This window comes from Ochotona curzoniae, unplaced genomic scaffold (assembly GCF_017591425.1).
Source record: "Ochotona curzoniae isolate NIBS_2020 unplaced genomic scaffold, NIBS_Ocur_1.0 scaffold_4683, whole genome shotgun sequence".
Taxonomy (NCBI): domain Eukaryota; kingdom Metazoa; phylum Chordata; class Mammalia; order Lagomorpha; family Ochotonidae; genus Ochotona; species Ochotona curzoniae.
In genome coordinates, this window is record NW_024467121.1 from 27,946,056 (window position 1) to 27,962,780 (window position 16,725).

The 16,725-nt window shown below is 37.7% G+C and overlaps 1 protein-coding gene across 1 annotated transcript in view; it reads right to left on the reverse strand.

The window, feature by feature from the left end:
* The window catches only part of RYR2 (ryanodine receptor 2), a 603,900-nt gene that overhangs the window by 417,368 nt on the left and 169,807 nt on the right, over positions 1-16,725 (reverse strand). The window contains exon 2 of the mRNA XM_040967818.1: positions 9,663-9,782. Within this exon, the coding sequence (XP_040823752.1) occupies positions 9,663-9,782 (120 nt within the window). The remainder of the gene's footprint in view (positions 1-9,662; positions 9,783-16,725) is intronic.

Below are 16,725 nucleotides of genomic sequence, written 5' to 3' on the forward strand. Positions count from 1 at the left end.
GAGGACAGTGTGTTACAAATCCAAGAAAAGGAAGGAAAGGGTGGGAAGAAGTGAGGGAAAAGGTACAAATCCAAGAAAATAAAGGAAGGGGTGGGAAGAAGAGAGGGAAAAGGACAACTGCCTAAACTATTACTACTAGGCTTCCTTTAGGTGTAGAGTGTGAGAGGGTTTTCCATACAAAAAACATCATCACTAACTCCCTGTTTACTCATGACCAAAATACCTAATGGGATATAACATAGACTAAAGATGCCCCTTCCCTTCTGTTGTTATTGCACATTCCTGGCCTGAGGTAGTCAGGATAAGTGGACAAAGTGTCTGCCAATCTTCTAGCAGGATTTGAGGTGAACCCGTATGTTCAAGCTGGAAACTCCAGGTGGGATTCTGCCCAAGTAACCAAGTTAGCCCTGTAACTCACAGAATTCTCCTTCAGATTACAGATCAGATTTTAAGCCTCAGACTTCACTGCTTTCTGAAATTTTTTCACTTAATTTTCTCAAAAGAAACATAATAGGAAATAAGGAGTTTATCTTTGGCCACAACAAGACTCTCTAAGATCTTTTATACACTACTAAAATAAATCTTTAGCTCATAAAGCAATGTACTGATGTTGAATTAATCAAATATTCCATAACTTGCTCCCTATGTTCGGAACAGTAATTATATCACATTTGTCCATTTGTATCCCCACCTTTTCCCAACAGGGTAGCAACAATACTGAATATTTTAATGCTAAGAAGAATTAATTGCATAAAAATTAAAACTGTATTTTAAAATAACCTGACAAAACAGAAACATGCTTTCTCACAAGAATACACTTATCTGTTCTGTACAAACTACACATTTGTGCTTCACTGTGGTATCTCTGCCATGCCTACTATCTACTTCTATTTACGTTTAAAACACTGGCACAGGAAGGTCACAGCCTATGAGTTAAGATGCCCGGGTCCCACCTTGGAGCGCTGGGTTTTGATTCCTGGCTCTGGCTCCTTACACCAGCATCCCACCAGTGTAGCGCTCATGAGGCAGAGGTGACAGCCCAAGTATTAAGAAATCCTCTCCCCACACTGGGGACCACATTGCTCCCTACAACCCTTGGCTGCACCCAGCCACCAGACACTGGAAACAATTAGGTTGTGAATCAGTGGATAGGAGCTCTCCATCAATCTGTGTTTGGGAATGTGTGCATATGCAAGCATTTATGCCTTTCCTAATATTTCTCTCTTTTCTTCTTTCTGTATCTCGCTAGAACACAAAGATTTTTAAAAACAAACATGGTTTCTAATATCTTATAATCTTTCCCAACAACATTGGTCTTTTCTTGCTTCCCTCTGCACAAAGCTTTGTAAAGTCTGTAAATTCAGGGAATAAACATAAGCAAAACAACATCACAGCATTTATTTTCATATCATTATACTTCATTATTGCAATTAATTTTAAGGGAAGGTGTTAAGGGAGAGTATTGTTTAAGATATTTCATAAACTTTGTATTAAGTGAATTGTACTTACATCATCTAGCATTTATCTTATACTGACAGGTTTATTATTCAAAATTTCTCACTTGAATAAGAAGAGCAATTCATCTGGAATATCACAACTATTATGCATCATTAATATCCTAATGCATTATTTATGGTGGTGGATAATATTCTGAAATGAGAAGTCTCCGAAGACAAAATATTACTCTGCCATTTTCCACTATTGGAAGAAATACTTTCAATTAAAATGATGGCACAAAAACTGGAAGAAACGGAAAGAGATTTTCATATTGTTCTACATTCAAGACTCGACTTTTTGGAGATGGATGAAAATCAGCAATGTCATATTATACATACTGTGAGCACAGTCCAGTATTAGCAACAGAATCATCGAAGTAAAGCATTGTACAGAAAAAAAAAGCCTCTTTTTAAAAAAGCTTATGTTATTTGAAAGGCAGAATTACAGAGAGACGCAGAAACAAAGATTTTCCATCCATGGGTTCAGTCCCTAAATGGGCACCAGCTGGCACTGAGCTGATCTGAACCAGCAGCCAAGGACTGGAACCATCCTCTGCTGCTTTCCAGGCCATAAGGTAGGAGCTGAATCAGCAGTGGAATGGCCAGGACAATGTACCTGCTATTATTCCCTTTCGATCAGGACTGATTTTCACAATGTGTGTGTGTGCACACATGAATATGCACATGCACACAAATACATGTGGTTATAAAATGATGTTCAGGAGATGTCATCAATTCCTAATTTACATTTTAAAGTGTTTTTTACTTATGCATTGAAATATCCAGAGACTTTCTTATATTTTCTCTGCAAATATGAAGAATTACATTAATAGAAACATGGCACTGGACTGCTTTTGGATTTTTGGCATAAACCTCACTGCTTTCAATGCAGTTTTAATGAGACTTTGGTTTCTTTCAAAAATACTTTACTTTAGATTTTTGTAACAAACTAAATTTTCCATTGCACAAGTGTTTCCTAAATAGTGTGGCTTCTGTTATAGTTAATTTAAAAATTCATTTAAAATTTTGGTTCTTTTGTTATGCTTGTGAATAATTTAAACGACATAGTTAAGCAGTAAATTATCTTAGATCAATTGTTTGGCATAGCATTCTATATGGGTGCTAGTTTGTGTTTCAGCTGCTCCACTTCCAATTCAGCTCCCTATTAATGGCCTGGGAAGAGCAGAAAATGGCCTGTTTCGGCCCTTGTCACCCATTTGAGGAACCCAAATGAAGCTCCTGGATCCTGGCTTCAGGTTGTGAAGTGAAAACAGCAGATGAAAGATCTGTATCTCTCTATTTCCCTTCCTCTCTGCTCCCTCTCTCAACTTTTGACTTCCAAATAAGTAAACTTTTAAGCAAATTACTGACCATAGAACATGTGTTATTGTGGTATCTTCACTATTTCATTTATCTCATGATAATTGCCTGTTTGGACTTTTTAGATACTAAGTTTGCTTTTTCAAGAAAAGAATTTATGGGCCGGTATGATGACTCAACTGGCCAATCCTTTAACTAAATGCTGGCATCCCATACGGTGCCAACTGAGATCAGCTCAGCTCTAGCCGTTGCAGCCACTCTATATCTGTGTTTCTGCTTCTCTCTATAAATCTGTCTTTCCCATAAAAATAAATCTTTTAAGAAAATTATATATTATGAAGATTTTTAAGTTTACCGCATATGTAAGGTAAAAAACTATTATGCCTAAATTTCCTCTTTTATAATTATTATTCCACTTAAATTTACACAAAAATATTTGATGATTTATGTTTTCTGCCTTTAGATCTGATTAGATTATTTGGTGGTTTGGCCAATTCCTTTAATTTTTTAAAAGAACAAATTTTATTTATTTGTTCATTCATTCATTTGGTTTATGCATTCATTTATTTAAAAAGCAGATAGCTTCCCTTCCACTGGTTCACTCCCCAAATGCAGACAACAGCCTGGAGCTCAGGAAACAACCTAGGTCTTCAAAGTGACTGGCAGTAATTCAACACTGTTACTTCCTAGTGTTTGCATTTGTAGTAACTGGAGTCAAGATCTGAAATCAAGACAGACAGAAAGAAAAACAAACAGAAAGACAAATGGACATATAACAAGGGAATTTCAAACAGGCTGGACAATGGAATAAATGACAATGAACACTTTCCATGAACTTTTGAGGATTCCTCATTGGTAAATATGTATGTGTTTATATGACAGATATAGATGTCTTCTTTAAGAAGTTTGGGCTACCCTTATATTCACATATTTAAATAATATTCTTATGTACCTTAAAAAAAACAAGCAGAAGATTTATTTGAAAGTCAGAGTTAGAAGCATAGTGAGAGAGCTCTTCCATCTGCTGCTTCACTCCCTACATGGCTGCAATAGCCAGGGCAGAACCACCTCGAAGCCAGTAGCCAAGAATTTCTTCCTTGTGCCTCACATGGGTGATAAGGGTTCCCAAGCATTTGAGCCATCTTTCACAGCTTCCTCAGGCCATTAGCAAATTAACTGGATCAGAAATGAAACAGCCAGGCCAGGAACAGCAGGGATATGGTCCTCCATCTGGGTTGCTGACTTCACAAGCTAAAATGCTAGCCCCCTAAGTTCCTCCTTTGTTTATTCTTTTTTAGCTGTCTTGAAGATCTATATTGGAAATAATTAAAATGTACTGCTTACCCCTTCTTTTCCAGCTTGCTGTACTAACCACTTAAGACAATTACAAAGTTGAATATAGTTTGTATACACTCACCATCTTCTGCCCAGCCTCTACTGTGCTCTGTCTGCAGCACATTCCCAAGAGAAACATTCACACAACTCAGCTCCATTTTCTACATTTTTCCACACTCTTAGGGATCTTTACATTGAAAAGTAAGTTTGGCTGAACTCATATTCTGACTGTGACTCCCATTTTCTTCCCCTGAGCTTGGTTACACACACACACACACACACACACACACACACACACACACACACACACACACACACACATATTTGCAGGAAGCATTGTTGATGTAATGTCTGATAACAATTCTATTTACTTTGTCTTAAGAGTGATTTGGTCTCTTTTCCAAGATTTGAAGAACTTTTCCCCTTGACATTTTTTTAAATTCTTTTCTAGTTGATTAGGGCACAAAGGCTCAAGGGCTACAGGATAGTTGGTTAGACCACTGCTTCCACATTAATATTATTTTTTTTTCCTTGAATCCAGGGTAAAGGAAGAGATAAAGGGAAAAATCCCACCCATCCCAAGTCCCCGATGTGGGGTGCGCTCCGAGGGTCCTGCTCAAGCAGTTTGGTAGTTCAACAGGTCTGAACTGCTGTTAATCTTGCCACTCCAAGCACAATGAAATCTATTCAGAATCCACTAGCTGACATAGTCTCTTCATGGTTGGGGTTCTGATATCAGCAGTTCAGTTGGAGGGATCCCCAGAGAAACTTTGCTTGAGGTGATCCCAGAGCTGATTCTTGTGTGTGCTTACCAGTACAGGGTCCAGCACAGTCTGTCACCCCAGTCAGCTTATACATATGCTGGTGATTGCAATTGCTGGGTCAGTTCTGTTTCCAGCCCTGCCTTCAAATGAACCAATGGGTGTTGTAGTCCAGCCCGATCCTACCCACTGCGTACTTGATCCACACGCAAACCTGTGGGAACTGCAGCCTAGTTGGAAAGACTCCCCATAACCTCCACCAGGCCTGCCTCTACCCTGGTTCCCATGTTTGCCAGTATGTACCTCACATTTGTTCAGTCTATCCCACATCCCATTCAGCTCTTGCACATATCAGTGGGCATTGAAGCCTTGTGCAACCCAACCTGCCCTATTATCTAGCCCACACATATACTGGCTGATGCTGTTCTGTCTAGCCACCCCTGCCCCAATCAGAGTATCTTCCTAGGTGATTAGGAAGTTTATTGTACTAGGAGACTAGCTATGCATGATGACTTTCCAGTATTCAGTTTATGGGTAGTGTAACTGAACTATAGTTTTTAGTGTGTGTGTATGATTTGGTTGCATAAGCACAGATTCCCCTTTCTACCCTCCAGGACTCTCCAGCACCACCACTGTTTCCCCCCTTATTATTACAATAGCATAGTACTTTAGTAACAGTCATTACGTCCAACATTCTGCTACTGGGTGTATCATGGCACTGTAGGTATAGACATGGTAGATAGACTATTACCCTATTATCAGGATATTTAAGTTTTTTATTAAAGATCTATTTTTACTGGAAAGCCAGATTTATAGAGAGGAGGAAAGACAGAGAAGAAGATCTTCCATCCAATAATTTACTCCCCAAGTGACTGCAATGGCCATAGCTGTGCCAATCCAAAGTCAGAAGCCAGGAGCTTCTTCCAGGTCTCCCACATGGGTGCTGGGTTCCAAGGCTTTGGGCTGTCCTTGACTGCTTTCCCAGGACACAAACAGGGAGCTGGATGGGAAGTAGGGCTGCCAGGATTAGAACTGGAGCCCATATGGGATCCTGGTGTGTGCAAGGTGAGGTCTTTAGTCTCTAGGCTACCATGCTGGGCCCAATTAAACAGTTTTTATTGGTAGTCCTCCTTTTATTCAGTTGTAGAGATGCATACCCAATGTATCTTCACTTCCTGGTATGCTAGTTTCCATTTCATAATTCATGTGTGAGAATATATGCATTAACATGTTTTAGCTATACATTTATTTATCTAAATATTTTGCAACGAGTCTGCCTTAAACCAGAGACAGCACATAATATTTTTCCTTTTGGTTTCAGCCTATCTCACTGGGCTTAAAGATCTCTAGTTCAGACCATTTCATTGCAAATGCTACAATTTCCTTCTTTTCAATGGCAGAGTAGTACTCCATGGAGTATATGTATCAGTTTCTTTACCCATTGTTCTTTCAATGGGCTGTTTCCTTGTCTTTGCTATGGTGTATTATGCTGCTATAAATATTGGGTTGCTTGTCAGTTTCACTTCCTCTGAATATATTTTCAGGAGTGGGATAGCTGAGTCACATGGTAAAGTCACAGATAAACAGACTCAACAACTTTATTTAATGCTTTTAAATGAATTAAAGGTTTCATAAAAATAACAGACTCTACAAGAATAGTACACAGTATAAACTCAAAAATAAGTACAGAAGAAACTTGAGAAGACAGCTGACGGAGGAAGAGAGGAAAACGTGCCCTTCTGTTGCTTTCTATTTAATTTCTTTCTGAGGCCTTCTAATACAAGTATTTTGTCTTTCTTCCTTTCTTTAATATTCAACATCTCCCATGCATTTTTCAACTCTTATTTAATCCTCTTTGGATTTTTCCATGTTTTCACTCTTCCATCTTCTATTTCTCTGAAGACATTGTGGGTTGATTTGCTCTAGGTTCCTTCTAATTCAGTCTGTATTTCTAAAATTACTTTAACTTTTCATTTCCTCTCCTCTTCTTTCTGCTCTCTTTTGAAGTCTCTTCTGCACTCATCTCATTTGAGTTTCTAATATACATTTTTCTTGTAAAAAGTGTGCTATTTTCTGAATCTCAGTGCATTTAAAAATGTAAAGTAAAATTTGTTGGGTCTATTTATTTGGTAGTATTTTATTACCTATAGAAGTCATTCTGCTCTTTACCCACTCTTTTTTTTTACATACAGCTACATATACATCTAACATTATGTCACATGAATAAATCGTATGATTATAAATAATTATATATTAAAATTATAATGCTACAGGCAGTTATGGTTCTAAAAAAGCAAGCACACCTTTGTCAACTCTGGATTTCTTCTATTCTAAGGAAGTATGGCTTCTCTTTGCAGATTTACTGGTTCCACTTTTTTCCTCTCCTTCTGTCTGCTCCATTTCTATTACTTGTCCCTATTAATCATGCTCAATCTGGATTATATCATCAACAACTTCCCTTAAGAAGAGGACTCTGTCTGGGATGGAGACTCCATTTGATTAGTTCTAAAAGCCCACAGAAGGAAAGTTGCATTGGTAAAGTCCCATCCTTGCCTGCATTTTTTTACTTCCTCCTGGGGGAGGCTGATCTCTCCCCATTTGCCCACCATGCTTTCAGGGAGTATTGACTTGTTGCAAGTTTTCAGAAACAAGACAACACATTCCGCTTTCTCCTCTACACTTACTACCCTTAGTGGAGTCAACTTTCACCTAGGATTTTTGGTTCTGTTTTGCTGTTTTGGATACTTCAGTTTCTGTGGTTTTAGAGCTTTATCATCATCATGTCTGTTTTCCTGTGGAAATTCAAATAATTGAAAGAATATGCCTCTCTGATAATATCACTTATGCCTAAATAAATTTTTATAACAAAGTAAGTCTGCTTGAAAATCCTAAAGATCAAAAAATCAACTTCTCAGTTGCAAGACATAGAGACTAATATTAAAATCCATTCACCTAAGAGTATGCAGTAAGTATTGATAATTATGAAATAAATAGCTGATTAAACCATGCTACCAAGATGCAAATGCTTTTATTTTCTGCCAAAATCTATGCTTAAATTATGAACTATTCTCTTTGACACAGAGATCACCTGAATAGATTTCTTAGGAATAAGAAACATGGCCTTTCAAAAAACAAATCCCACATTTGATTTGAAGATTTTGCAGCTTAAGATCTTCTGGGATCACTTCCAGAAGCACATGTATAATTTAAAGTGCATGATTACTTATGGCCAGCAATGGTTCTGTTCTCCTTATCTTTATGATAAACAGAGAAGACACCAATTTCAGAATAAAAAAAACATACCCTATTTTCTAGAAATGAAAGTCAAATCCAGATATGCCCGTATCATGTCAGCTACACCTGAAGTTATCATTTTAAAGAAGAACTGGAGAGCATGAGCTTTAACTCTTTGTTACTATAGGGAATTGAAAAATCCATCTTTTCAAATGTGATCAGCCTAAGACTATTTTTTTTCTTTTAAAACAATCCATTAAATTTTAGTAGTTTAAGATATTGTGCTTTGAGACTGAAAAATAAAATAAATGAGACACCTCTACACCTCAGGGCATTTAGAGGTTGGCATTTGTACCTGGAGACATATATACACATGCATTTAGCATGAGAAGGAAGTGCCTATGTTTATTCCAGAATTAAGCCCGTCCAGCCACAAAACAGAAGCCCATATAAACAAAGTACTTAACAACCACATCAAGGAAAACCTAGGGCACTAAAAAAAAAAAAAAAAAAAAAATACAAAGACTGACTGAGCTTGTAGGATATCACCAGACACAAAAATACAGGAAGTATATGCAAGACAAAATGAACAAAGGCAGAGGAGGTGGAAGTCAAACTGACATCATGAGGGATCCCCTAGCGATGTGGGTTGCAAAAAGAAAAAGATCATATTGTAAGAACTGAAAAACAGCTTACACTGGTCTACTGAACTTTAACTTTATTCCTAATCTGAAGCTTAAACAAGCTTGGCTTTTCATACGCAAATTTTCAGATTAATTAGAAAAATATGAGAACATAAAAACAAAAATGGATAAAATGTCAATTTCACCAGATCCTCAAGTAACTAAGTAGTCAATTATCCCTAGTGGGAATTAAACAATTTATATGGATGCCCAAATCTTATTTCAGTGCTTGGCTTTCACATGATGCACCTATGATAGAATTAGGAGTATCAATTTTTAACATTGTAAATCAGCTGTTAAAGAACCAAGAGAACAAAAAAGTCCCATTTCCAGTCACTTCATTCATGTTATGGCAGCCATACAGGCCTTATTGCTTGCTCTTTTTAAATACTGTGTAAGCATTCCTAACTCAACTCCTTGTATCACCTGAATCCTCTTTGCGGAATGTTCAAGAACTTAGCACTGAACATTCCCTCACTTCATTCCACCTGCTGAAATATCATTGCCTCAGAAATATCTTTTTTCAAATGGTATTAAGGGAAGATTATTCTGTCCCTCATAACTGTTTACTTTGCTTTTCTTACAAGTTCAGAATTTAACCTACCTATTGATTTGTTTCCTTTTCCACTAGACTCCAAACACCACTGGGCAAGATCTTTATCTATTTTTGTAACACTGGTATTTTAGATCTCTGACTGCCAAAAGGCTCAATCACAATTTTTCTTTATGTAGGAGTGAAAATATTTTTCCTACCCCTATAAGTTTCTATATGATATGTTCCACAGAAAATAACAGAGTATTAATAAACAATGAGTAAATACTGAGTATCCCACCTTAGAATTGGAAGTGGACTCCAAGAAACAAAGTCTGTTGCCAAACCCTTCTGCTGCCAAGCATAGCTTTTGCTGTTCTTTGTGGATGGTTGCAGTGCACTGCAGAACGACTTCATCATCCTAGAAGAGGGAAAAAAAGAGAAAAAGTGAGATTTGATGTCAAATCACATTTAGAAAAACATGACTTTAGCCACACTTTAAAAGTCTGAGCCAAAAGCAGGACCAGTACTACAAAAAAAAAAAAAATGAAATCTAAAAATAATTAATTCTGAAGCACATTTCATTTGCAAAAGAAAAAACAATCTTGTGGGAGACAAAGGAAAGGCTATGGCCACTCAAGGCAATGAATAGTTTTCTAAAAGTTATTACTGATCACCCGACACACCAGAATGGATAACAATCAAACACAAGATTCTGATGCTGGCATTCTCACATTCCATATTAATCATCAGATAACCAAGAAAGTGTGTAATATATTCCAAAGATATCAAATAGCATCAACAGTGGAACAGATTCTGATAGCAGGCACACTTATGATCCCAAAACACAGCAAAATAGGTCAAAAACAAAACCTCTGTATTCAAATTAGCTGACAGAACCTTTTAATTCAACCACATTTTGGTTAATTACAGGGACCAGCATTGTAGATAGCAAGCAAAGCTGTCCACTGTGACGCTGGTATCCTATAGCAGTATCAGTTCATGTCCTCATTGCTCTACTTCCAGTTCCCACTAATGGTCCCAGGAAAGCAGCACAACACAGCACAAACATTCGAGTTCCTGCCACCCATCTGGAAGATTCAGATGAAGCTCCTGACTTTTGGTTTCAGTGCATTCCAAAACTAGCCACTGCAGCCATCTAGAGAGTGAACCAATGGACGGAAAGTCTCACCCTTCTCCCTCTCTTACTTACCTATTTATTCATTTATTTTAAAATAATTTTTATTTATTTATTTATTTATTTACCTATTTATTTATTTATTTTAAAATAATTTTTAAAATGCCTATAGAGGCCATTTGTTTATTCAATAAAATCAAGCATTGGAATCTAATCAATTAATTAAAGATTACACGAATTACTGTACAAAAGAAAAGTAGAATCAGTATTTTTTAAAGCAATAATAGTTACCATTTTTAAATAAAGCATCATAAAATTTAATAAGTTTCAAATGCCTTGCGAGTCTAACCACTTATATTTTGATACTGCAGTCTCAAAGCATCAGAAAATTGTAAAACAGAGCGGTAAAATAATGAATATATTCAACAACTCTTTCAAAAAGACACAGCTTTAAAAAGTACAAACAGGTACATCCTAGAGGTCCTGCAAGCAGGAGGAAGGGAAAATAAAGGTAACTAGATGTGACTAATCTTCAAAAGCAGGACACATGCAATATATGGCTAACTCAAAAGAATATGCTACATTAATTGGCAAACACAGTACCACTTTGCATTTAACATGTTTAGAACACTGTGTATTTGCCTTTCCTTCCTATGTAAAAGTAGAAATATTTAATAGCTGGACTACCACACCATTCAGGAGTCACGTCCCAATTTTTAACAACCACTTCCCAATAGCCCCTCCAGGTGCTCAATAATTTCCCATGAACATTTAATTGTTCATTTAAAAAAAGGCATTAGGCAGGCTTTTTGGATGCTGATGACTATGTAAATAACATTAAAGAATTTATACACATTCATTCCTCATTATCCACAACACAGTAGTTCTAAGAACTCCCTCCTCTCAGATAACCAAATTCATGTATACTCAAGTTTCTTATATACAACTGCGGAGCATTTACACGTAACTCAGGGCTCACTGTATTGAGTAAAGACACTTTGGGAACAAGAGCAAGAGAAGACAAAAAAGGTTTGGTAGATACAAAAAACAAACCAAAACCTTTTGGGACAAACAAGAGGAAGCACCACTTAGTAAGGCTAAAGGGAAGAAAAGGTACACATTATACAAAAAGTATGTGTGGGCATTAAAAAATTCTTGGAAAATACAAATTATGGAAAATCTATATATGAATTTCCAAAAGAAAGCACCTAAATAATCTTGTCTTTTAATTCCACCTTCAATAAGCTGTCCGAAGTCCTTGTAGTATACGCCTAACCCAGTACTAATTTACCTAATATTCACCTCATGCCTATAAAAAAAAGATTATTCACACATGTTCAGATGAACAAGGCACGAAGTACCTTGTAAATTACAAAGATTTATCATACATATTTCCAGAAGTTGATTATTAAGCTTAATTAACCTGAATATAAGTCCTTAATTGCATAGATCTTCTGAAAATTCAATGATTACTACCTATAAAAATACTTCTCAAGACATTAATAAACACCAGCACCACCCACTGATCATGCTAAAATGCAGATTCCAATTCTACACTTCTTAGGAGAGGCTGAGTCTACATTTCTAAAAAGCTGTCAAGGACAAGAGGCATTCTCTGCAGACCTAGGATCCAGAACGGGTCTCGGAGAGGACAGGGCCTCTGGGATGTATGAATACTCTAGTTCAGAGATAGTCAACAATAGCCAAATGTTAAAAGAAGTCTGTGTCTGGACAATAAGACGCTGGACTTTATGCTAGGTATGTGTTTGCAAGGAACGAATCTCAACTGAACTTGAACTGTGGCTATGCAACAAGGTGGAGGAATCCACCATGGGGGGAGGGGTATGGGAGGGGTAGGGGTAATCCCCAGTGCCTATAAAACTGTACCACATAATACAATGTAAACAACAATAAAAAAAAAAAAAGAAGTCTGTGAACTACGGCCAAAATCAAACCTTGGAGCTCATGTGAAGATTCCAATCAATATGCAGTATATTCTAATTATGTAAGGAAAGCAATGAATATTAAATAAACCTATAAAATTTATCAGATCAACTCACACAAATTTCCCTTCATGGAATGCCTTAACACTGTATGATGAAGCAGTTACTTTATTTTTATAAGTTTTGTTTGAAAAAACAATGTTTTTTTATTTGAAAGGCAGATTTTTCAGAGAGAAAAGGAGAGAAAAAGAGCCAGAGGCCTTCCAACCACTGGGTCATTCCCCACATGGCGAGAATTGAGCTGATGCAGCTCTGAGAGCCAGGACCTTCTTTCCAGCTGCCCCATGGATGCAGGGGCCCAGGGCTTCAGCAATTCTCCACCACTTCCCCAAACCAAATGGGACACAGAAGCTTGCAGGTGGAAGATTAGCCCACTATCCCATTGAGCCAGCCCTTACAGTTTTCTAAACCTTAAGTAATTAACCATAATATAAAGGGAGCGAAACATGATGCTAATATCTTGCTATTCCTGGAAACTATTTCCCATTTTGTGTAGCAGAAGCAAAATCACTGATCTTTCTTTATATGAATTTTGGATTAAATATGTTACATGAAAAAGAAATCTTAGAAGAAACCTCACAACTAGATAAATGATACACCTTAAATAAGGCTGGTCTTCAGCTTATAATCACCAAGCCCTGATGATACTCTCTGCTCAAATGCATCAAATTCCTATTAGCTGAGTGCAAGCCACCATAATCTCTTGTTTATCTATATTTGAAACCTAAACTTTATTTAGATAGCTGTACGTTGGGGCCAGAATGGTGGGGCTATAGTTTAAGTTGCCCCCTGCAATACTGGTATCCCAAACTGAAACCCCAGTCCCATTCTCTGGCTGACCCTCTTCCAAACCAGCTCTCTGTTAATGTACCTGGGAAAGCAGCAGAGGACAGTCCAACTGCCCAGGTGGGTACCACCCACCCATATAGGAGACCAGCTCCTGTCTTTGGCCTGGTCTAGCCTTGGGCGTAGTAGCCATTTGGTAAATGAGCCAGGAAGTGAGTAATCTCTTTTTCGCTCATTCTGCCTTTCAGATACATAAAAACAAATCTTTTTTTTTAAGTATGCAGAATATTTTTCCATACTACAAATTCCTTTCCCATGGTGCTCCATCTTGAGGTTACGTCTTCAAATTGATTACCATGTTCCTTGACTTAAAACATATCAATGGTTCCCTACTGTTCTAACAATGATTCAAAAAAATTCTTAAGCCAACATGATCTGCATTGCATGGTCTGGTACTACTATATGCCCAACAAACCTCCTTCATTCCTGTGCTCCTACAGGGCTTCTGCATTTTATTAAACCCCTTTCTCCTTCTCTTTTAACATTTGCATTCAATTAGATCTAAATCTAACCTAACCCAACAGGTTGCCTCTATTTCTTGCTTTATGTCCTTATAGCACTCTATTTTTTTAGTTCGCTGATTTCAACAATAAAGGAGTGATAACAGAAAACCTCATAAGAATGTAACAACTTGGGAGATTACTGTTGGAGGTGACAAGAAAGCAGATGAAAGAGTCTACAACTTAATGCTGTGGAATATCCACAAGCTGGTAAAAGAGTGGAGCCACAGCATTTTTTTTTAAAGATTTATTTGTTTATTGGAAAGTCAGATATACAGAGAGGAGGAGAGACAGAGAAGAAGATCTTCTGTCCAATGATTCACTCCCCAAGTGACTGCAATGGCCGATGCTATGCCAATCCAAAGCCAGGATCCAGGAACTTTTTCTGGGTCTCCCACACGGGTGCAGGGTCCCAAAGCTTTGGGCCATCCTCCACTGCTTTCCCAGGCCAAAAGCAGGGAGCTGGATGGGAAGTGGAGCTGCAGGGATTAGAACTGGTGCCCATATGGGATCCCGGTGTGTTCAAGGCAAGGACTTTAGCCACTAGGCCACGCTGCCGGGCCCCACAGCATTTTTTTAATGATATGAGCTTCTCTCATACAAGTTCTATCAGGTAGAAGATTTTCAATGCATGACATCAAGGCCAGCATGAATACTGGCTAACAGGAAGAAGTCCAAAGCTTATCTGTTGTATGAATGCATGGATGAATAAATGACCTCTAACCACATTCTATCCATGCCAGGGGTTGACTTTACAGAAACTTCTGCCTTTCCAGTGTAACAAATACAAAACAAAAGACAATTCCTTCAGTACTGACATCCTGATGCATTTCAGAACAGTCCTAAATGTTTTATTTTTTACCTTCCCCCCACTTCATTTCCAAATCATTCCCTAATTTATATTAAACAGCAAGGAAAAATTCCATAAACTATTACAAAGATGTTACTTGTGGGGATAAGCCACTTCTTTACAATGTAATAGACCAAATTTCTTTTATAATTTGCATATGTACCATGGTAACTAGGAGCTGCATGAGCAGAGATGAGGTCTGTCCTGTTCACCAATACATCTCCGATGACTAACATTACTCCTGGCAAACAGAATGTACTCTAAACGACTGTTCATCACAATTCACCTTCTAGTGTGAAAATATTTCATGGCACGTTAATAGATGGTGTACATTTTTAGAAAAGCTAAGCTAAGGTACTATTTAATTTCCAACTAAATATAGCTTATAAGACCCTAATAAGTGATTTCATATTTTTTTTTCATTTTTTCTCTATTTTTATTACAAAGGCAGATCTACAGATAGAAGAAAATACAGGGAGAAAGGTCTTCTGTCTGCTGGTTCACTACCCAAGGGGCCACAATAGACAAAGCTGAGCCGATCCAAAGCCAGTAGCCAGATTACCCCCAGCCCCCGTTACTTGTCTTCCATATGCATACAGTGTCCCAAGGCTTTTGGCCATACTTGACTGCTTTCCTAGACCACAAGCAGGGAGCTGGATGGGAAGTGGAGCAGCCCGGATCCTGGTGCGCATGATGAGGATTAAGCCACTGAACCATCACACATGGCCAGATTTCCTGCTTTTATGAAGCCAGGAAATAGAACAATATAGGAGGAAAATTACTAATCTTTTATATTATAGCTGTGTACCATAAGAATGTGTGGCATTATTACACAATTCAATTGGATCACTCAAAAACACGGTGTCTTATCTTACTCTATTTCCATCTAAATATAATAAAGCTTTTAAAATATTCTTCTTGGGCCCGACGCGGTGGCGCAAGTGGTTAAGGTCCTCGCCTTGCACTCCCGGGATCCCATACGGGCGCCAGGCCCCGGTTTTAATCCTGGCAGCCCCGCTTCCCATTCAGCTCCCTGCCTGTGGCCCAGGAAAGCAGTTGAGGACGGGCCAAAGCATTGGGACCCTGCGCCCGTGTGGGATGCCTGGAAGAGGCTCCTGGCTTCGGATCCTGGCATAGCATTGGCCGTTGCGTTCACTTGGGGAGTGAATCATCGGATGGAAGATCTTCCTCTCTGTCTCTCCTTTCTGTATATCTGCCTTTCCAATAAAAATAAATCTTAAAAAAAAATATTCTTCTCATGCATAATCTAAGTAATCATACACTTTTCAAAACTCAAGATATAATAACTCTCATTAGAAAATGCCTCACATCCTGACAGGTACATGTATGATTTAACTAGGTTTGTGCTCCAAAGTCTTCACAGAATTTCTGTAACTGTTCCTCTTCCAGAGTTAGTTTCTGAAATTTTTCACAATTAGCTTCAGTTCAAAAAGCTTACCACATGTGCCTAATGCTGTGACTAACCTATCCAGGAAGTCACACTAAATTCCATGAAATAACAAGTCCAATGAAAAGAAATCCTTTAGTTGGAAAAAAAATCATTTGGTTCAAATTAATGGTGGTCATATTATCATCTGTTTTACATCAACGTAAATAACTAATATTTAATAAAATGTGTATATGGGGTTTGATTTCTTTTACTGAATTCTCTTATACACTTCTTTTAGCATTTCTAATCTTTTAGAACAGCTATGTAATATTTGTGGAGGGAAAGCCTAGAACTAAATACTCGGGCAATTTTGTGATAACTAAATAAGGCATGATTTCTCTAACAAGTGCTATCAAGTCTGCTGAAATAGCACAGCAAGGAAAATAATTCTGAAACAACATCAATAGTTCCTTTCAAATATTCATTAATCATTTCACAGATACTAAGGAAGCAACATGCGCTAGGAAATGTTCTAAGTAACTGAGACAAAACAACAGGCAAACCAAAGATCCCTGAACTTATTAGGCTCACATTTTGGCATGGAAAGTGCCAATATACAAAGCATAATGAGTCTGTA